At 40.2% G+C, this 23646-nt stretch overlaps 1 protein-coding gene across 2 annotated transcripts in view; it reads right to left on the bottom strand.

The window, feature by feature from the left end:
- Positions 1-23646, bottom strand: part of EEFSEC (eukaryotic elongation factor, selenocysteine-tRNA specific) — a 170393-nt gene that overhangs the window by 31118 nt on the left and 115629 nt on the right. For both annotated transcript variants that reach the window (XM_034776811.1, XM_034776809.1), the window contains exon 6: positions 20248-20404. In XM_034776811.1, coding sequence (XP_034632702.1) covers positions 20248-20404 — 157 coding nt within the window. The remainder of the gene's footprint in view (positions 1-20247; positions 20405-23646) is intronic.

Here is a 23646-nt window from a genome sequence, read left to right as displayed (position 1 = left end):
AAGATAATCAGATCTTATGAAAAGAAATATTTGATTTGCAGGGTACATTTTAAGATGTTCAGCACTGATGCTTATGGGCACTGGAAGGTAAAGTTGATGGCAGGCGAACACAAAGCAGAAAAAGAAGCTTTTGGATGGATGACGTGGTATCCTGGGTGGATCATAAGGACTATTCATCCACCATGAGATTAGCAGAGGATCATACAGAATGGGCTACCCAGGTTGCAAACCTCCAGTAATGGAGATGCCTAAGAAGAAGAAGAAGAAGAAGAAGAAGATGATAAGGACATTATCCCCATTTTACCAATTTAATAGTTCATTCATTACTTTTCACCTTCTAAGGACAAACCCACCAAAAATAATCCCACATAGTTTAGCGGTGGACAATGTGATCCAAGTGTAAGGAGTTCCACTTTTTCATCTTTAATTTTCATGATTCTCATCTCTGGTAAAACATTTTAGGACCTTCTACTTTAAAAAATTCAAAGCAATACAGACAAACACTGTACATTTCAGTTACATTAAAGGGATATTTATTCCTTTCATTACACACAGAGAAATCTGGAAATTCAAAAAGGTAAGATGGCTGCTACTTCATCCTCCATCCATGCCACTATGTCTTCCCCATCAATCTCCTCCCTGACTCTCAAAGCTCACCCCAAAACAATAGAGCAAAGGAAGAGGAACAATCACAATATGGCGAAATCAAACTAGCTAGGGATGGAAAAGACCCAGCACTTTATCAGCCCCCAGCCAGTGAGAGATTGTTTGTTATAGTGATGTCTGCAGTACTTCATCAATCATTTTTAAATGACCTAACCAACCAGGCTTCCATCAATTCCCTTTGGATTCTTTTCCACGCCCTATCAGGTCTGACCATTGGGAAACATTTCCAGAAATGTAAGCCAAACTTTAATTTGTTGAAGATCATCTTTTTACTCCTAGGTATGGCCACCCTAAATGATTCTTCTCGTGCTGCATCAAGCAAAATGGATGCTGGATTTCTTTTAAAAGATCATCTGGGAGGAAAAGCACCACCCACTCTTGTGACTGAGCAACTGACATTCAATGATGTAACACAGCTTAAACATGACTCCTCCCTCGCCTCTGGTGAAGTAGTATTACGGGGCCATTCCAGTGGATTGCTGGAAAGACAGATGTTTCCCATCAGCCATGTCATGTTTGTGTTAAATAACAGATATTTTTAACATATTGTGTTACTCCATCCATCTTAGTGAATTGCCCGTCTTGTAAAATTCTTTTAATTATATTATTTTCTCTCCACTATCTTCATCATCTACAATTATTTATAGTATTATTGTCTTGGTTTCAAACACTAGTTATAAACATTGTTGCAACAGTTCCTAAATGGGGGTTTTATTTATTTATTTGTCTGTGTGCGCGCGCGCGCTCAAGAATAAAATAATAATTTGAAATGTTTCGACAGGGGTTTCTTGCTTTCACACACACCCCTTCCAAAAAGGAAAATTTTAAGGTAATGTTGAGCAGATCAAATTTGTTTTTCATTGGGGATCTCAAAGAATCAATCTTCCAGAGGATGGCACAGCTCCGTCCTGGGCCTGAAGCTCCGCCAGCCACTTATTTCTGGGGGAGCAGAGCAACCTCTGAGCCAGAGTTTGGCAGGAGTAAGTGCTCTGCTGGATTAAGTTTCAGCATAATGTTCTCGATAGGAATCAGAGCAGCATCCCTAAAGTGCACTGGGAGGCTAAAACGCCAACCATCAAGATGGATGGTTTGTTTTTATTTTTATAGAGATTTTCTAAACCTCAACTTTCACCCCTAACCCCCCCTCCCTCCTCCCATTCCCAGCCACCTCCAAAGGCCCATCTGTCTGTTTCATTTAATAGAAACCTATATTTCCTAGCTAATGGATGCACTTGGCTAAGAAGAGATAATCTCTTTGTGTTCGCTTCAGTTGTCTCACTCCTGTTATCATATTAATACTGATTAAATATGAAACCCAACATTTAAGACAGACCGCACGCATTATTTAAAAGGGACAAAATCCCATGAATTTGGACTTGCACATGCTAATCTACATGGAATGTGGTCCCCACTGGAAAGACTCTCCTTTGTGTTTGGATGCCACCCATATTGATTTCCACAGGGCAGTCCTGCTTTGTTGGAGCTGTCCTATGTGGGATCACAGGACATCAGAGGTTTCCTGAAATAGCTGTGGAGTTGATACAGCCCCTACATTAGGAGAGTGGTCCTGCTGTCATACCATTATAATTCAAATAGAAGGGAAGTTTAAGGTCAATCCTTGGCTCTGTCAGGAACTTCCTGTGGGCACTTGGGGAAATCACAATATTTCTTTGTGACTCAGTTTCCCTATCTGAAAAAGATAATACCTATGTCAAAGTGGGGTCGTGAGGCCAATTCACAAATGCCTAGAAGGTGCTTCACATCGCATCTTCAAATATCATCAAATAAGCAAAACTCATTCAACAAGTTTTAGGATTCAAGCTATTTTTTAAAATGGGCTACATTTTTTAAGGAGAGGGGGAAAGGCTCCAGTAATATCTCATGAGAAGGATAAGATTTTATCATAACACTGAAAGGAAAAAAGCCATCTTCAAATTCCTAAAAATAATGAAACATGCCCTACTCCAAGGAAAAATCAGAAGAAATTTTCAAGAAATCATCAATAAATTAATATGTCAAGTGTACCATCCTATACCTGATCGGAGAGGAACAGGGTGGGAGAGAACAGTTGTGGAGGAAATTCACTATTCACAGATAAATTAACAAATTACTAGAATAATGTCTCTCTTCTGTTACAACTGCCTGTGAAAACTAGCAGCCAAGCAGGTGGTTGAGGAAGGAAACAAGTAATACTTAAACTTCACACACAACTTATTCTATTCCGGTTTTTATATTACATCCTTCACTGTGGTATTTAAATGTCCCATTCTTTTTACTCAGTTCTTTCTTTGAAAACTCTGTTGAATAGTATGTGCAAAATGTGACAAACCTTTAAAAATTATCTGCTGAGGTACATTATCTTTGGATTTTAATATTGTCTGTTTAAATACATGACAATCACCACTTTTTAAAAGAGTTATTAACACTGCCACCTATTTTTGTAGGACTTATTGTATTATCTTTATTGCTGTGTCACACCAAGTCTACAGAGGGATGCAAGTTCATCAGATTTATTCCCAGAGCTGTGCTGACATCAAGTACATTGGTTTATGAATATGGAGGTAATCAATTTGAGCATTGTTAGCATCTGCTCCACTACAAAACAAAAACAAAACCACCACACACATAAACAGACCAATATCCTCTACCCAAATATTTGCTAACTAAAGTTAGTCCCTTAAAGTAATTGGAAGTGTCCACTTAAACGATATCCACATTCCTTAGAGACTGAAGACTGGTCAGAGAGTTCCGGGCATCCCTATTCTTGTGATACCTTTTCTGAAAAGGGATGCTACGTGTCCTGCACAACTTTGGAGGAGATGAGGTTACACTATGGTCAGGAAAGCTCCCTTGAGATGTCAAGAAGGCTAACCTAACCTTGTGAGATCCATATAAACAAACAACTGAACATGGAGAGCCTTGAACTGAGGGACTGCTGTTTACCTAACCCCTGAACTGCAAAAGACATCAATCCCTGCCTTATTAAAGAAATGCATACACTCGCTCGGCATGCCTGCTCAAGAACTCTCTCCTATTCACAGCTTCTCAGGGGTTGAAGGAAGTTCTAACGGGCCCTGTCCCATAAATAAAATCCTTCTGGCGTGCAATAGCTAAATTGTATTAAGACAGGCTGAGACAGCTCCAGTTAGAAGCCACGGATGGGGGGTGGAGTGAAGTGCCCTATATAAGTTCACTTAGTGGGTTTTTTCCCTTTTCCATTCCAAGTCAGCTCTAACTACCTGGTAAAATGAAACTAGCGGGGAACCCAAAACTTCCCTCCATCAGCAGTATAAATATAGTCGAGCTGTATCAAAAAAAAAAAAAAAACATGCCTACGTAACCTGTGTGCATACAGTTTTAAATACAGAGAAATGGAGGTTACATCTACAGCAGGGATCGGCAACCTTTGGCACCCAGCTCACCAGGGTAAGCGTCCTGGTGGGCCGGGCCAGTTTGTTTACCTGCTGCATCCACAGGTTTGGCCGATCGCGGTTCTCACTGGCCGCGGTTCACTGCTCTAGGCCAATGGGGGCGGCGGGAAGCGGTGGCCAGCACATCCCTCATCTCGCGCCCCTTCCCGCAGCCCCCATTGGCCGGGAGCAGCGAACCGCGGCCAGCAGGAGCCATGATCGGCCGAATCTGCCAATACGGCAGGTAAACAAACCGGCCCGGCCCGCCAGGGTGCTTACGCTGGTGAGCCACGTGCCAAAGGTTGCCGAACCCTGATCTACAGTATGGGGATTATAACAGCATAGCTATGGTGCTATAACCCCGTAGTATGGTAGCAAAAGAAACAAAACATTTCAACATAATTCAATTCTGCGTTTGCAGAAATGTTTCTGCAAGTGATTTGTTTACAGCCCAGGGAGAAAACCATGTATCAAGCAAACAAGTTTTTCTAGTGAGGAAAAAGTCCCAAATTGAGAAATTACTGACCTAAAAAAAAGAGCCAGTTCCCATTTGAACTCCAGAAGAACTATAATCTATATACATCTTCAGAGGAGAAACTTGTTAGAACACTTAATAGCAACGAGACATGAAAAAGAAAATCCACACTTCATGATACCCAGCTCCCTTCTGTCAGCAGAAACTTTTGTGCTTTGGCACATTTCCAGTTCTTTAAAAACGTCCTCTCCCCCGCACTAATAGGGTTACCCTGCATCCATTCTAACTTCTCCACATTTACATCTCTCTTTGCATAGGCTGTATCACCATTATGCTATGTTAAGAGAGAATTAATTATTCCTAATCATAGTGATTATGACTGGAGGAACACGATCAAAACTTCACAATAACAAAGACCAAATTTGTATTTTTTCTGGTAATATTTTTATTATAGTAGCAACCATAATGTGCTGGGTGCTGTACTGATAAATAGGAAGAGAATCCATACCGCAAAGAGTTTACGCTCTAAATAGACAAGACAAAGGGAGTATTCTTTTCCTTAATTTATAGCTGGAGAACTGAGGCAATGAGAGATTAACTGATTTACTCAAAATATATAAGAAATCTGTGGTGGAGCCAGGAATTAAATGAAAATCCCTGAATGCCCAGCATAAGAACATAAGAATTGCCACACTGGCTCAGACCAAAGGTCCATTTAGCCCAGTATCCTGTCTTCCGACAGTGGCCAATGCTTGGTGCCCCAGAGGGAATGAACAGAAGAGGTAATCATCAGGTGATCCATTACCTGTTGCCCATTCCCAGCTTCTGGCAAACAGAGGCTGGGGACACGATCCGTGCCCATCCTAGCTAATAGCCATTGATAGACCTATCCTCCATGAATTTATCTAGTTCTTGCTTGAACCCTGTTATAGTCTTGGCCTTCACAACATTGACCTCAACCACAAGACCATTCCTCCTCATTTACATTCTAAAAAGACCAAAGCAGATGAAAGATGTGGCAACAGGTAAAGTGATGAAGGGGATGGTAGGCATCCAGCTCGTTTGTTCAATATTTAATATTAGTTTTATTTATTTTATTAAAAGCAATTGTTTGGGGAAGAGGTGTTTGGGGCTGAGGACAGGATTTGAAGCAAGCAAGAATGACTGACACAGAAAGGGATCATAGAATCATAGAATATTAGGGTTGGAAGGGACCTCAGGAGGTCATCTAGTCCAACCCCCTGCTCAAAGTAGGGCCAATCCCCAACTAAATCATCTCAGCCAGGGTTTTGTCAAGCCTGACCTTAAAAACCTAGTTGAAAGCAGCTACCAAATCCCCCCTCATTCTTCTCTTCTGCAGACTAAACAATCCCAGTTCCCTCAGCCTCTCCTCATAAGTCATGTGCTCCAGCCCCATATCATTTTTGTTGCCCTCCGCTGGACTTTTTCCAATTTTTCCACATCCTTCTTGTAGTGTGGAGCCCAAAACTGGACATAGTACTCCAGATGAGGCCTCTCCAATGCCGAATAGAGGGGAATGATCACCTCCCTCGATCTGCTGGCAATGTCCCTACTTATACAGCCCAAAATGCCATTAGCCTTCTTGGCAACAAGGGCACACTGTCGACTCATATGCCGCTGCTCATCCACTGTAATTCCTAGGTCCTTTTCTGCAGAACTGCTGCCTAGTCATTCGGTCCCTAGTCTGTAGCAGTGCATGGGATTCTTCCATCCTAAGTGCAGGACTCTGCACTTGTCCTTGTCAAACCTCATCAGATTTCTTTTGGCCCAATCCTCTAATTTGTCTAGGTCCCTCTGTATCCTATCCTTATCCTCCAGCGTATCTACCACTCCTCCCAGTTTAGTGTCATCTGCAAACTTGCAGAGGGTGCAGTCCACGCCATCCTCCACATCATTAATGAAGATATTGAACAAAACCGGCCCCAGGGCCGACCCTTGGGGCACTCCACTTGATACCGGCTGCCAACTAGACATGGAACCACTGATCACTACCCGTTGAGCCCAACGATCTAGCCAGCTTTCTATCCACCTTATAGTCCATAAGATTGTGGGAGTAAGAAAAGTGAACGACCAAAGGGAGGGGGAAGCGTGAAGGTGGGAGGTGAAGAGAGATGGAAGTGTAATGCACAGGGAGAATGAAGTTGAGTAACTGAAAGGTGGCTAAGAGTGAAAGCAGATTCCTGAAATTATCTAAAATGTTACTGTCCAGCAGTGCTTCTTGACAACCAATTCCAGAACAGCTTAAAAAGGGGGATTATAAACGCAAAAGAGGCAAAAAAACCACATTATGTTAAAATCCACAGCACATTACTATGTGCAATAAGTACTTGCCTGGGACTAGAGATCCTATGACCAAGATTATAAACTCAGCCATTATATTAAGAAAATAATTTAATATCAGGATGGTTTGTTTTTGCCTTTTTGACAATAACCGTTATTCCATAGAAATATGGGCTATGCTTCTTGCAGCCATTTTTATAGCTGAAGTTTGGCTATTAATCACAACTGTTATACTGTATTTATATACAGGAAATGCTTTAGTTACTAATGTACAATATTGTAACAGAAGATATACTGTAACAGAACGCCATCAGTACAGGTCTATAGAAGCTCTGTTTATGATCTATTCTTTGTTAAGCATTGAAACCATGATGAGTTCTGTATAAGATACAATCTTTGTAATATAGGCCTGACACACAAGAGTACTATTACCGTAGGAAACAAACTATTTCCTGGTCCTATACACATAGTCTGGGTCAAGGTTCCAAAGGTTAATATCCCTGTCACATGACAGGGGTCAACGCCCATGAAGCAGCGATTACTGTTACAGTCAAGTATTAGAGGGGTAGCCATGTTAGTCTGGATCTGTAAAAAGCAACAAAAAGTCCTGTGGCACCTTAAAGACTAACAGATGTATTGGAGCATAAGCTTTCGTGGGTGAATACCCACTTCGTCAGACGGATGACTAATGAAGTGGGTATTCACCCACGAAAGCTTATGCTCCAATACATCAGTTAGTCTTTAAGGTGCCACAAGACTCTTTGTTGCTTGTTACAGTCAATGTTCCAAACAGCTTACAATTAAAAAACCACAAAGAAATGTGCCCCAAGGAAGTCCTAATGACATACACCTCTAAAATGTGCCCAGACTTTAAAAAGACATCAGAATAAATGTTAGTGGGAAGGAAAGGTGAAATGGAGGAACAATCAAAGTCAAGGGAGCACAAAAGACTTCTTTACGGGAAGTAGAAATATTTAATTTCCATTGCTCACCAGGCCTATCCTTATGGCATTTAAATTCTGAATGCAATAAATATCTGTATTGCTAAGCTTCTATTTAAACATTTTATAATCACCACTTCTACTTGTGCATATGTGTAAGTCACAGGTAATTTTTTAAAAAAATTATTGAACGTTACTAAAGAAAGTTCCTTCTTGGCCATCATCTGACCTAGGCCCCAGTCCAGCAATTGGATCCACATAAGTAGACCCTTGCACACACATGTAACCCCACTGAAGCCAATGAGGCCCTGTGCAACCACAAGGGTCCTTCCTTCCCAACTATGCAGCATTTATACAAATGAGAGATGCTGAAGATTTTCAAGGCTGTTTAAGATAGTTATAATTTTTATAATAAAGATTAGTTTTATGAGAAAAATATGTATTGTTAAATTTCTGTAGAATCCTTCTTTGCCCTGTCATGATCTTTTAAGGAGCACTGAATGAGTTAAATGTAGTATAAATTATATAGGATCTGATGCTGAATTATACTGAATACCACAGAATACCATAGAATCATAGGACAGGAAGGGACCTTGAGAGGTCATCTAGTCCAGTCCCCTGCACTCATGGCAGGACTAAATATTATCTAGATCAGTGTTCCCCAACCTTTTTCATCCGGCAGGCACCGGACGACGAACCACAGAGGACAGTGGCGGCAGACACGCATCCGCTGAAATGCCGCCGACAAGCGGCAACGTCAATAGGCGTCACCGCCGAAATGCTGCCGACAAGCAGCGGCGTTTTGGTGGTGGTGCCGCCTCTGGATGACGCTGCTTGTCGGTGGCATTTCGGCGGATGCTCGCCCGCCAGCCAGTACACGGGCACACTCAGACGCCCTGGCAGGCACCATGGTGCACGTGGGCACGTCGTAGGGGACCCCTGATCTAGATCATCCCTGACAGGCATTTGTCTAACTTACTCTTAAAAATCTCTAATGATGGAGATTCCATAACTTCCCTAGGCAATTTATTCCAGTACTTAACCACCCTGACAGTTAGGAAGTTTTTCCTACTGTCCAACCTAAACTGTCCTTGCTGCAATTTAAGCCCACTGCTTCTTGTCCTATCCTCAGAGGTTAAGGAGAATAAGTTTTCTTCCTCCTCCTTGTAACAACCTTTTATGTACTTGAAAACTGTTATGTTCCCGCTCAGTCTTCTCCTCTCCAGACTAAACAAACTCAGTTTTTTCAATCTTCTCTCATAGGTCATGTTTTCTAGACCTTTAATCATTTTTGTTGCTCTTTTCTGGATTTTCTTTTTGTCCACCTCTTTTCTGAAATATGGCCCCCAGAACTGGATACAATACTCCAGTTGACGCCTAATCAGCACTGAGTAGAGTGGAAGAATTACTTCTCGTGTCTTGCTTATAACACTCTTGCTAATACATCCCAGAATGTTTGCCCCCCCCCCCCCCCCCCCCTTTTTTTTTTTTTTTTGCAATAGTGTTACACTGTTGACTCATATTTACCTTATGATCCACTATGATCCCTGGATCCCTTTCTGAAGTACTCCTTCCTAGGCACTCATTTCCCATTTTGTATGTGTGTAACTGATTGTTCCTTCCTAAGTGAAGTACTTTGCATTTGTCCTTATTGAATTTCATCTGATTTACTTCAGACCATGTCTCCAGTTTGTCCAGATCATTTTGAATTTTAATCCTATCCCCCAAAGCACTTGCAGCGTCTCCCACCTTGATATCGTCCGCAAACTTTATAAGTGTACTCACTATGCCATTATCTAAATCATTGAAGATATTGAATAGAACTGGCCACAGAACTGATCCCTGCAGGACCCCACTCGTTATGCCCTTCCAGCTTGACTGAGAACCACTGATAACTACTCTCTGGGAACGGTTTTCCAACCAGTTATGCACCCACCTTACAGCAGCTCCATCTAGGTTGTATTTCCCTAGTTTGTTTATGAGACATTTCTGTGAGACAGTATCTAAAGTATGAAAATTCCTTTTCTTTCAACTGGATATTGTAAGAGGCACAGAAACCATTTTGTTTTTTTCATACAGTATAGCCAAACTGCCTAGGCAAAAAAAACGAAGACATCGCTAACTGTTTACTTTTTTTTCTCTAAAATAGTAAATTCCACACAAGAAACTACAGAAGAGTGTTAAATTTGCAAAGTGAAACACTTGAAAGTCAGGAAATGCCAAAAGCAAGGTTGCATGTGCAACCTTCGTCTGCTCTTGTGCATATGTGTTAGTATATGGTTTTAATTACATAAAATTATTTCTATGAATAAAATACACCTCTACCTCAATATAACGCGACCCGCTAGAACACAAATCGGATGTAACGCGGTAAAGCAGTGCTCCAGGGGGGTGGGGCTACGCACTCTGGTGGATCAAAGCAAGTTCGATATAACACGGTTTCACCTATAACGCGGTAAGATTTTTTGGCTCCCGAGGACAGCGTTATATTGAGGTAGAGGTGTAGTAAATAAAATATTATAATAATAATAATAATGTAGTGAATTAAAGAGAGGTTCTGTAGATCTGTATCACATTCTAGTTCAAACTCTTTTCAATTACAGCAGTGTAAATCCAAAATAAATCCACTGAAGTCAATAATTATGTGCAGAATTTGTCCTTTAGTGCACAGGATATATACTTGAAATAAGAATGCCCACTTACCTTACCAGTTTGAGCTAAATGCAAAATCGCTTCTTCTCCCAAGCTTTCCTTTGATAGTGCTTTACTCTCACGATCACACTCCCATTTTCATATCTAAATACTCCCCACCCCAAACCTGCCCTTTGCCAACCGAGAAGGAGGAAAGAATTCATTGATGCCATTTTTGCTTTTCAGAGGTGCTACGGAACTATAATGATGTGGGTTATAAGTGCCTAAATAGGTAGATTAAAAAACCCAGGAGTCTTTACTGAGTCTCCTGCTCTAATCACTATAGTTCGTCACCACATCAAATAAGTGTAGCTGGAAAGCCAAAGCTAGACTCAAAATGCAACATGTCTAAAAAAGGCTGCTACCTCACTTTCAATTTCTAAATTCAGCTGATCTTTACTGTCTTAAGTGTTTCACTCTCTCTTCTAGCCTTGCCCAGTTTAATGCAACCATCTTGCATTCTGAAAGCAGTTCACTAAACTGTTACTTGCAGAAACTTGTTAAATGAATAAACTTGTCATATACAATCTCTATTAATGAGTTTATTCCATCATCTGGTATTTGTTCAGAAAGGCTTTGCTGTTAGATAAAATGCAGTTTGCACAGCATTGAGAAATAGCTTCTCGGGGACAACCCAGTTCCCCATAGCCTCCACAAGCACGGAGGAACCTCTTGCAGCAAAATCAGCGTGGTTCCGCTGTGCAAGTGAGGGGAAGAACCTAAAAGGGGTTGCACACCTCAGTGCATCAGATCCCAGCTCTGGGCCTCCTCACACCCTGATGCACAGCAAAAACGGTTCAGCTGTTTCTGAAAATGAGATGAGGGGAAATATATAGTTTTGCCCATATTAAAAAGATCTTACAACCATTTTGTGGGGAAGCTCTAGTGCTTTGGAGCAAGCACTTCACATACAGCAAGGGGGGTGGCCTTTGTGTCAGGGATATGTCCTTTTTTGTCCCAATGAAAATCCACCAAAATTTGGCCAAGTTACAAGCCTTTGAATAATATCAGTTTACGTATTTTCAGTAGAGACTTGTTAAGATTTTGGAAGCTAAATTCCCTGAAGATTACATCTGCTCTGGGTATACTCTAGCCTTGGGCTGAGTGCACTTTTCCTGTAATTGTTCCTCCGAGCTGTTGCAGGCTGCTGTGGTGTTGGTCATCGGAACTAAGAGCAAGGATACTGTCTCTCTGTGCCCTCTGGACTCCCCCTGCTGGTGCCAGGCTTGAGGGAAAGAGAGATGGCAGCCACAGAGGGAATACACTGGGACAAGGAGCACTGGGGGACTGGAAGCTGGCCGGAGTCAGGAAGACAAATTGGGACTCACTGGACAGAGGAAGGGAGCCAAAGGGGGGAAGGAGACTTAGACTGGACAAGAAGTCTACTTGGAAGTTATTCTGTTAGTTCAAATAGCAGAAGTCTGTGCTATGAATCTTAAAATTTGGTTCGAGGACGAGTACATGCATATTTTAGCTTGTACCAATAGGATGCTTTCACTCTCTCGGGGAAAAAAGGTGTTTCAGCGTGTTTTGCTCTTTAGCACCACCTAATGGCTATTGATGGAGCAGCAATTTTTTTCCAGAGACCACCCAGATTCATAAGTCCAAGCTCAGTGCACTGACTACCACTGATATATAGGGGGGAGAAGGGTAAGAATTGTACACGATGACCCAGGACCAGTAGCGAGAGGAAATCTATAGAGCCTCCAGTTAGACTGGCTAACTCTTTCTTGTAGGAAGGTGATTATCTTTATGGGGATGATTTATATGTTTTTGCTGGAGGTGGATAACACTGTGATGTCGAGGTTACTTTCCCACAAAAAGGAGTATAAGGGGAGAAAGGAAGGTGGCTTTATCTAATTCTGTACAACTGTTCAAAGAAATGTCTGTTCACCTGCAGAAAAAACAGCAGGCATTCTGTAGCACACACTAGTCTACACAGTACCCAGCTTGTGGGCCTACCTAGGAGTTTGGTTGTTGGGCACATTTTTCAGAAGCACAGGTATGCACTCAATGAATACTATACGTCTTGTGGTGCTTTATATTTCCACCCTCAATGTTTGTTCAGTTCTAGAACAGCAAACTGCTAAGCAAATGTTCCAATTACAATCCAATACTTGAATAATGGTCCTAGAATCCTCACAAACCCTATTAACATTAGCCTGCAATGACCAGCTGCCTGTCAAGCCAATCTTTAAAATCAATACATCACTCTTCAGTGCTCCAAGTTTAGAGAGAACCTACTGCACTTCACTCATTACTGTCAAGAGGTAAGATGTTCCAGATACTAGCACAGAAGAGGAGGAGCACCAGATAAAAAATTACACATATTTGACTTCTGTTTTCAATCAAGAGGAAAGTGTATAAATCCTGGCTTTGTCCCAGCCAACAATACTCTCCAAGGTCAATAAATCTGGATATTCAGTTCTTCAAAGGTCAATGTGTGCTTACAAGGTAGGCTAGACTCTTTCTGGCCAGCTTCTCCATGTAAATGCAATCCAGACTTCTAGCTCCTTTGTGGTCAACAGGACTTTTACATTGCCACAGTTTAATCTGCTCAAGAGAGGATCATAAAGGGAAGTGATGCTTCCCTGGCAACAATCCTCTCTGAGCCTCTGTCCATACTACACTAGCCAACTTTCACAAAGAGGAAAGGAGATTTATGCTTGAAGTATCCCTTAAGGATTTTAGGTTTTGTTTGTTTTAGAGGGTAGGGGAAAAAGGACTTTGAAAGAACAAGCAGAACTAATCTTCAGCTTTTAAATAAAATGCAACTTACACAGATTTCTTGCCCTTGGGTTTTTGTGTTCTCCTCTCAACTGAAAAGCTACTCAGCCGTACCTGATGCTGACAGTAAAAGCAACCCATGAGGCTTAGTGGCTTGCAATTTTTTATTTTATTTTAATAAACAGAGACCCAGATTGGGCAGGCATGGACATAAAAAGTGCTTGAATCCCATTTGCTTAGAGAGGAAGATTATCCTATTTTCATATAACAACACAAGAAAAGGATTTCAAAGGGTGGGCTCCCCCACAAAAAGTAAGCATGCTGGCTAGTTTAAAGGCTCTCTAAAGCTATACTTACATGTTCTCATGGTGCCAGATATGTGGGGATGGAATAGGAAAAGGTCTATACAAGATGTGGATATCCAACCTGTTGTTGGGATACCAGGACGATAACATTGGACAACCTGGAATGAAGCCTGGCTCAGCACCTTGGGGTGCTCTCCACTTACTTTTCTTCTATCTTTGTTTCTAATGGTCTTCATAAGATTGTAAATATGCACAATGTAAGATTAAGTATAAACAATGCAGGAAACCACTTTACTGTACTTATCTTTTTCTTATACTAATGTATATTGATTTTTCTATTATTTCAATTATATTTGTCTCTAATTAAAATTCAAAGTTTGCGCATGTTTCACCAATAACATCTTAATTAACTCTAAGTATCCATCTGAATAAAGAACCTGTCACTTGTAACTAGTGCATGGTGCACGCCAACAAATAATTTTATAATTGCAATATTCAATCAGGCTACAACTGACAAACCAACTAAATGCAAGTACTCCAAAAGTATCAACTATTAATAGTGTATGGGAGTCTGGGACACCTGTAAACCTCCTGATATTCTAAGTAGGCCTAGCATAGAGTAGTCTAGATTTTCAGTAAGGATCCAGGGTGAATCTGTATGGTATATGACTATTTTTCCATTATAATTTTTCTGACTTTACATTATTCTAGTCTCCATTATTATTATTATTTAAATTCTTCCCACTCTGATCCCTCTGTCTCCTAAGAAGAATGTCAACCAAACAGCTGACAGGTATCCAACTTTCAAAAGCACAATGTTCATATGGGACTGAAATTAGGCAAAACATGGTTGTGCCCATCCTTAGTTCTTAGTCACATCAACGACTTCTCTCTAGTTGGTAGGCAATTTTATGAATCAGCATGGGAGGTCTATTCAATCAATGTGTGGCACCCTCTGCTATCATAGGTGGCTACCGAAGTGTCACAATGGGAAGATAACATTTTTTATATGCAAGAGACCAGGGCAGAATTAAACCAGGAATCCTGCAACATCTAGCTTTGCACACCAGAATGTAAGATCTCTAGGACAAAGAACATCAGCTAGTTCTTATCACTCTTCCACATCATCCTCTACCAATACAACAGTATGACAGACAGCATTCTAGGAAAACACACATTCTGTCCTCTTAGCCAAAGAGCAAGCACAGAGCATTAGTCAATAGTGTGGGTATAAGTTAGATCTTTAACTTTTTATGCTAATTTCTAGGTGGTTTAACCCTTCTACTAAAGGGATGGCTGCAGATGTAGAATATATTAGCTTATTCATATGTGCCAATACTTGGAACTGGAAGATAAAAGGGGAAAAAAAAAAAAACACACCTTGGGAACAGAAGGCATGCCCACAAATAAATTTGGTTTTGTCTTCATCAGCTGTCAGAAAAGAGGAACACAATCACCCTGAATTGGTACAAGTAATATCAAAGAAAAAAGCCTGGTATTTCCATGATTGTTTGTGTCTTCCTATGAAAAGTATGCATTTTATATATTTAAACCCACTTGACTCATATAAACTCTTGTGAATTTACTGAATATGCACTGCTTCTTTTGCATTAAGAAACAATGTAGCTTTTTAACAAAACATATGTATAGTAATTTCTACTGTAATGAGAAGAGGGAAGAGAAGAATTGCAGTCAAATGTACCACAGAGCAAGAGAAAGGATAAATCCTTTCCTAACAATTAGCTCAGAAATGAGAATGAACTATGCCTGTGATATCAAGCGTGCTCAAATTGGATAAAAAAAGCCACCAAGTTTTAAGACCATTACATGTGACAATAACTTTATACCAAGCTAGAAACAATGGAATGGGCATATCTACAGCTAATCTACGGATTGATGACCTGAGCCACACCAACCCACATTATGAACTCACAAACTGAGTCTGACAGGATCAGTCAGTATGTGGATGAGAAACCTCTAAAAAACAAAACAAAACAAACCCCAAAGGGCAGGATTCACACTCCTTTGAGTTGCTTATTGATTCCATAACCCACCTAGGTCTGTACTGTTGGAATTACTGTCTTCCAGAGAACATGAACACAAGGTCATTAAAGATTCAATGACACTTTGCTAGGGTAGGGCAATTGGTTAAATGCTTTCCGCTAAATTTGTTCATAAGTTTCAACAAAGTTGCATCTGATGAAGTGGGTTCTAGCCCACGAAAGCTTATGCCCAAATAAATGTGTTAGTCTCTAAGGTGCCACAAGGACTCCTCATTGTTTTTGTTGATACAGACTAACACGGCTATCACTCTGAAACAAATACAGAATTCTTCACTTCCTTTCCACTAACTGAAGTGTAGTGTTACTGTGCACTGTTAGAACAGTTGCCATGTGTCACTCCCTTAATAGATCCATTTCAGTGGCAATTCTCATCACACAAAGTGTATAATTTGCAAAGCACTCTGGGATAACTTTGCATTTATAAAGTTGCTTATTTTTCAGAAGCCCACTAAATGTATCTTATAGAAAAGCACTGTACATAGTACACATTTTATGCATTTGAAGGACACAGCAGGATAGTTTGGAAAAATATAAGTGCCACCCTGTATATTAGTATCTCCTATCTCTTCCACAGTTAAACCATCACATTTACTTGCTGCAAAATCCATCCGCACAGAATTAAAAAAAATCTGTCAGCAAACGCATATCTATTTTTGCTTGAAATGCCATTACCACCAAGCAGGGATGCCAAATCTTGCCATTCTGGGAATAAATTTTGTCCTGATATACTCTCAGAAATCAGAGATGCAAAAGTGTGTCTTGTTAAGAGTGTCTTGTTCTTATACCTCCAACCACCCTGGTTTTTCCTTAAAGAGCATTCACAAACGTTTGGTCTAATCCAGGGGTCGTCAACCTTTCAGAAGTGGGGTGTCAAGTCTTCATTTATTCACTCTAATTTAAGGTTTCACGTGCCAATAATACATTTTAATGTTTTTAGAAGGTCTCTTTCTCTAAGTCTATAATATATAACTAAACTACTGTTGTATATAAAGTAAATAACATTTTTAAAATGTTTAAGAAGCTTCATTTTAAATTAAATTAAAATGCAGAGCCCCCCGGACTGGTGGCCAGGACCCGGGCAGTGTGAGTGCCACTGAAAATCAGCTTGCGTGCCGCCTTTGGCATGCGTGCCATAGGTTGCCTACCCCGGTCTAATCTATATTTGAATAACTTGAGTGATCGAACATCCACCACTTCATCTGCAGGGATGATTCTATGGTCCCATAAATCTATGTTAAGAAACTTTTATTGATAGTCAAGCTTCATTTTCCTTTGCTTCATTTCATACTATTATTTTTAGTCCTACCTCCTTGGACCACCCGAAAAGATTCCTCTCCATCTTCAGTGTTTATGCGCTTCAAATATTTGTAGCTAATCATCTCTCCCACTTAGTCATCATTTAGCCAAGTTATATGTATTTCTTTTCATCTTCTTTCCCTCGTAAATCAATCCCTCCAGACCCTTAATCATTTTTGTTACTTGTTTGTGAATTCCATCCAATTTGCTGACAGCTTTCCAGAACTGAGCCACTCACAACTGCATGCAGTATTCTAGGTGTGCTCTTATCTAGAGGAAGGAAATAAATCCTCTTTGTACTTATATAGTGATGTTAATCCACAGACCCCAAAGCGATTTACCTCAGTAGATAATTAGTATCTGCATTTTACAAAGGGGGAAAGTGAGGTACAGAGAAAGGAAGTATCTTGCCCAGTGTTGCACATAAAGTCAGTGGCAGAATCAAAAGAACAGGTGTCCTGATTCCCAATGACCTAGTCAGTCCAACAGACAACAACTGCCCTTATCTCCCTCAATCTTCTCCCAGCTAGTTGAGCTACCGACCTCTGCTAGCTACATCTGAGATTTAACAACAAATCCCTGCACAACAAAACCAATCCAAAACGATCATAGGTTAACTATCCAACCAATCTGCCCATTTCCACAAATTACATTCCAGCAGTCAAGACTGGTTTTCAGTGATTCAGAAGTAACTGTTGTGCATGTCAGGTTGAAGCAGTTTTCATCTTGTAAGGTTTGCTTGTTTTTGGTTCAGATGTCTTTGTTAAGGGATCTCAATCAACTAACTAAAGAACTTCAGAAAGATTGAGAATAATTCTTTATGGAAGGAATCTATAGGGGGAAAAGTCTGTAAGGGAAAGCCAGGCTGAAGGGGAGAAGAATCTGACCAGTTAAATTTAATAATAATAAAAAAAAAAACTTGGAAAACCCATAAACAGGATGCAGACACATTAAAAAAGCAACACTGACCTAACAAAGGAATGTGAACTGTAGTTGACTTAAACAGCATCATACCCATTAGCCCTCCCTACACACACAAATCTTGGAAACTCTTAAAGGAACCAAGTTATTTAAAACTTTCCATACCATCTACTTTTCACTACATATACTTTTCACCTATGAGACTGCCTTGCTTTGGCTGCTGCCCCTTCTTTCTGGTTGGTAAAGCCCCCAAACTTGCTTCAGGATAAAGAAAAGAATAGCTATAATATTCTCCTTTGTCTTGTAAAAATATTAAATTCTAACATAACTGGAACACAAAGACTCATTGGAAGAAGAACAGGAACCGAGAGGATTCTCTGTTCTATGATCTGATCTACTGTTCAACTTCAGAAAATACCAGCAGGAGTAGATTGTAAGCACCTTGGAGCAGAGACTATTTCTTCCTACTTCTGTTCAGAACTCAGCACTCTGTTAATACACAATAAATAATTATAATGTTTGCAGAAATGGGGAACACAGGTTGGTAGTCATTTCTCACACTCTTACTTGCTAAAGGATGGCACAGGCTCACTTGGCAAAGGGAACCTAACAGACTCCATCCTGTCCCATATGGGACTCGTTTTTTCTATCAAGAGTTTGATCAAATTATAGACACAATTTTTCTGTTATTTGATAAATGGTAATCACCACTGATAACACGTAACAGTGCTCACTAAATTTTAATGCCTGAATTCATCTCTAAGTTTCCATCTGCATCAGCATTTTCATCAAAGAGGTCGATTATTGGACTCATTCCCACGTGAGCAGCTGATCTGTCCACCACTCAGGCTACCCTTTGATCCAAAAAAAGATTATTGAAAGAAGGCATCAGAACAGTGTTATTTACAAATACTTTACCTCGGTTTTCCTCTAGAGCTCTTTGGAAAGACCTATTCACACATTTTTTTCACCTCCTACCTTAAGCAAACCTATGCTTGCAGCACTATTTTTGCCAACAACCCAATGCTATGTGTTAGCAGGGTTTAAAGTTCCAAAAAGGGCAAAGTAAATTCATCTACCTCCATCGCAAATCATTTTTAAGTCTCCATTGTGTCTCCAACTAGCATCTCAGACCAATTGGCAGAGTTTCTCAACTGGTGGCTAAACTGGAATTGTGAGTGTCTAACACATGACCCCACTCAAGACACAAATGGGGAGCCTTTTAGTCTAGTCACCACATTCACCAGGAAAGCCAAAAGGACAGAGCCTTCCACAGTCTAACCAAATAGGAGCTGCACTAATCTGGCTTTAGCTGTAAGTTGAGGGTAGGGTGACCAGAGAGTAAGTGTGAAAAATCGGGACGGGGGTGGAGGGTAATAGGAACCTATATAAGAAAAAGACCCCAAAATCGGGACTATCCCTATAAAATCGGGACATCTGGTCACCCTAGTTGAGGGGGAGAGTGGTCAGACTTGAAAGAGGGACTGAAAATCAGGAGACTTCAAGTCTTTTCCCAGATCTGTCAATGAGTTGCTGTGTACTTGTGGCAATGTCACTTAACTTCATGTTAGTGTCCCCATTTGTATAACAGAAGTAAGCAACACTTACCTCATTGGGGGTAGTAAGGATTAACTAGTTAACATTTGCAAAATACTCATAGATCTTTGGATTGAAGACACTAGAGAAATGCAAAGTATTACTATTATTAAGTCACTCTTATTTTACGATTTGAATTTTAAATGCAGCACTTACTGGTGCTATGACCCAGAACAACTTTTGTCATAGTAGTATGCTGCCAAATTAGGGAAGCAAAAATCACAGTGACAGCACAAATAAATCATAAAAATAGTATAGAAGTAGAAGATGCAAAAGCAGTTACAGAAGGTACATATACACTCAAAAACTCTACAATCCACTTATCAAAGAGATTGCCGTTTGTATTTCAAGGCAGGTTAGATAATAATACACATAATATGGAGTATTGTTAAGGAAACGATATCCTGAATTTGTTGTATTTGATAAATAACTATAAGTAAAAATGAATGAGGAGACACTCTCTCTTGCTACCTTGTTTTAATTCCACATCACTAATCTTTTGCTCAGTGTGATGCTGCCGGAAACTTTACAATGAAATCCACACACCCCAAAAGTACGTCCAATGTTGCTGAGCACTAAAGGGGAAGGGACTTCAAGCCCTGAGTTTTCTGATAGATAGCAGGGGTGGCTGCATTCCATAGAGTTTAATAACATAACGTCATGGCCTCTGCCACTTAATTACATGAGGAGCAGCCCACTGAGAATAAAGGACCCACTAACTGTTGATACATCTGGATCTGAACTGATGCTGCAACTGGCTCCCTTTTGTGACAATTAGGATCAGTTCTCATTTGGACAAAGTTTTGATGTCTTCTACACTTGAGATTTCTGTTAGCCGAAGGAATGAGAACTTACTTGGAATTCGGATTTTAAATTTGCCACTCTGCCCAAAGCCGCTCTCTATTACTCCATCCTCTCCTGTAGATAGTTTGACTTTTAGCCCCACAAAAATCTGGATGTTGGTCTCCTTCTTAAACAACGAACGACCAATCACACTGTAATCATCCAGCACCTGCAAAAGAAAAGAAATATGTATTTTATATATTTTATATATATTCATATACACACACACATATATGTGAGCCTAAATCATAGAATAACAAGAACAATTACACATATATGGAATACATTATAATGTGGTATGCTTTAAAGCTTTCATCAGCATGAATTTGGGATGGCCACAACTCTCAAATGGCATAGTATGTATATAAATACTTATTCTAAGTGAGCACAGGACTGATAGCCAGGAACTTCTGATTCTAACCCCAACTCTTTTCCAAAACTGCAAGGGAACATCTATAAGTCATTTTCTGTGCCTCAGACTCATCTACTGTAAAAACAGGGGGAATAATACTCACGTGCCTCACATAAGTGATGTGAAGATTAATTAGTTAGCATCTATTAAGTGCTTTGAAATCTTTCCATGAAAGGAATGGAGAAGTGCAGTTGTTATTGAAGACCCTCACCACAAAGCAGTTTATTCCATCACTTACCCCAACATCACTTCTATAGCAACTCCACTTCCCTCAACATCAGTTCTGTACTCATGTCACCTTGGTTTCAGTCAAGCAGAATTCCTCAATACAACCCTTTAAATACTATATGTAGAAGTGAATTTTTTATCATATTGATTTGTTAAACCAAAACTCATATGAATTTTAATTTCAAGGTTTGTAACCAAGTAGGAGGAGCCATTCCAAGTTTGGATTCTTAATTAAGTGATCAGGCACAAGAACCAGCAAGCTTGGTGGGTAGGGTGAGATAAACAACCCTCCCTAAGGCATTATGAAGCATAAGGTGCAGCCAACTGAGCCTAATTCCCAAGGTGTGAATATCTTTGGATGCTACTAACCCCTGGAGTTACTGTACCTCCCTCACTGCAGTAACAAGAGTCTTTATTTTTGGGAAGGAATTAGGAAGCACTGCTTTGTTCCATTATTACAGTAGAAGTTGCAGCTGGCTTCAGCAACTGTTTCTTCATTGCACCTGAGTGGTCCTTTTAGCCAAGCTATTCAGAAAAACGTTTTGAGAGCCACAAATTAGTCTGAATATTCCCTCAGTCCACAGTTTGATACTTCACAGCATTATGACCCATCAGTTACAAGCTACTCCGATTTCTTAGAAACTTCTGTTCCATGGGCAGACATTTGCCGAGCCTGAGGAATTACAAGCCACCAATGTTCTTTTTCATGTTTTTAAATTAAGATGCTTTTAAAAAAATACACTACTCTATTCTAGTTCCTGACATTTCTCAGGTGTCTAGTTAAGCAATCTAATACCACAGTCCTAAATTTTTAATTGTTTAAACACAAAAACTATCAAGATCAATAGAACATCCCGGAGGGAAAAAATCTAGAGTTCTTCAATACTTCTCACTCTTTCATTTTGAATACAGAGGATCTCTCATGCCCCAGTGTGGAGGCTTCCACATACCAAACTGTTTCATTGTAATTGCCTTTAAAGGGGGAAGGGAGATCAGCTTTTAAAAAATGTAAAATGATTATTTTAATGCATTTTAAGAATGTTCCAAAGTTATATTTAATTTAATTATTTACATAATTGAATTATAGGGTGAACATCGTGCTAGCGTGGTTTCGTTTTGACTCATTCAGTCTGGCAGGGCTGTCGGAACAGCTCGGAGTAAATCCTCTTTGTGAACAACGGTTAGATGCACTATTATATAGTTCTGTTAAAGGGAATGGAGTGATAACCTATAATTAATCTATGGATATGGAAAAAACACTAACAATTCTGAAAGTGTAGCATTCACTTATTACAACTGTCCTGAAATATACTTACCCTTTTAAAATAAGTCTAATCAAGTCCCACTCTTGCACTCACTTGAGTGATAAGTTTGCAAGATAGGATCTTCAAATTCTAAGCGCTGGGGCAAGGACTCAGGCTTCCAGATATTTACAGTGCTGAGCAACAATATTTAATACACCTCCTCTTCTTCTAGTTATAACAAACATTCAGCAGATAGCAAACACCTTTTATGAGAGGCCCCTAAAGCGCTTTACAAAAAACTAAGGCTACGTCTTCCCTACCCGCCTGAATCGGCGGGTAGAAATCGATCTCCCAGGGATCGAATTATCGCGTCTCGTCGGGACGCGACAATCGATCCCCGAATCGATGCTTGTACTCCACCAGCACGGGTAGGAGTAAGCGCCATCGACGGGGGAGCCGCGGAGGTCGATTTGCCGCTGTCCTCACAGCGGGGTAAGTCGGCTCGGATACGTCGAATTCAGCTACGCTATTCACGTAGCTGAATTTGCACATCTTAAATCGACCGCCCCCCGCCCCAGTGAAGATGTAGCCTAAGTACCACAACATCTCTCTGAGATGGGAAAGCAATACCCTCCTTTTACAAATAGGAGAAATGAGGCATAGACTGGGTCAGCAACTAGCTTAAAATCACATCAGTGGCAAAATGTGGAATAGTACCCCCTAAGGTCCTGACTCTCAGTCCTCCACACTAACCATTAGACTGAAATTAGAAGAAATTAACTTCACACTGATTTATCCTTGAAGACAGACAGACTTCTGAGAGGATGCCCAGCCTCAAGATGAAAAGAGTGCTGATCACACAATCAAATAAAATAGATGTGGAAAATAACATATCAGCTTCTGAAAGGTATTTGCTTAAAAATGAACAATCATTTTTCAAGCCCTGTATCAATTTTTGTAAAAATAAAATAAAAAAAATTAAGACTATTTTACAGCCTTTTTTTCTTTAAGAAGCTACAGAAATGCATGTTCTCTCCCACTGAAACTCAACACTTCCAATTACTTTAACAGCAATTTAGCTCCAATCACTAGATTTTACAGTAATCCCCTTTGAGTTCTCAGAACATCTACTATGGCAATCACTTTGCCTATTAGCTGAATAGCCTTTTGAGAGATCTCTCTCTCTCTTTTTTATGAAATATTAACTTAAAAAGCCGAATGCTGCAAAGACAGTAAGGGATATGTTGTCTGTTCTGAAGCAGCAGCAAGGGGCCTAGCAATGAGGGCAGACTAATTTTATTAACTTCAGGGAAACTTCAAAAAGCTTTAGGGCTTTAATGCCAGACAGAGACGACCCCAAAAGTCAGTTTAAGTGCTGCATAAACACAGGATTAGGGCAAGAAAAGGCTGAAGGCTCCTTGCCTTTCTTGTTTATATTGTCATATGACCTAGTGGGAGTGGGCGAGGGCTGCCTCTCTGACTTTAATCCCCCATAGTGTACAGTGGCGTTTCAGTTCACTGACCTAC

This window comes from Trachemys scripta, chromosome 7 (genome assembly GCF_013100865.1).
Source record: "Trachemys scripta elegans isolate TJP31775 chromosome 7, CAS_Tse_1.0, whole genome shotgun sequence".
NCBI lineage: Eukaryota > Metazoa > Chordata > Testudines > Emydidae > Trachemys > Trachemys scripta.
Note: the sequence above shows the minus strand (reverse complement) of the source record. Positions and strands in the feature narration are given on the sequence as shown.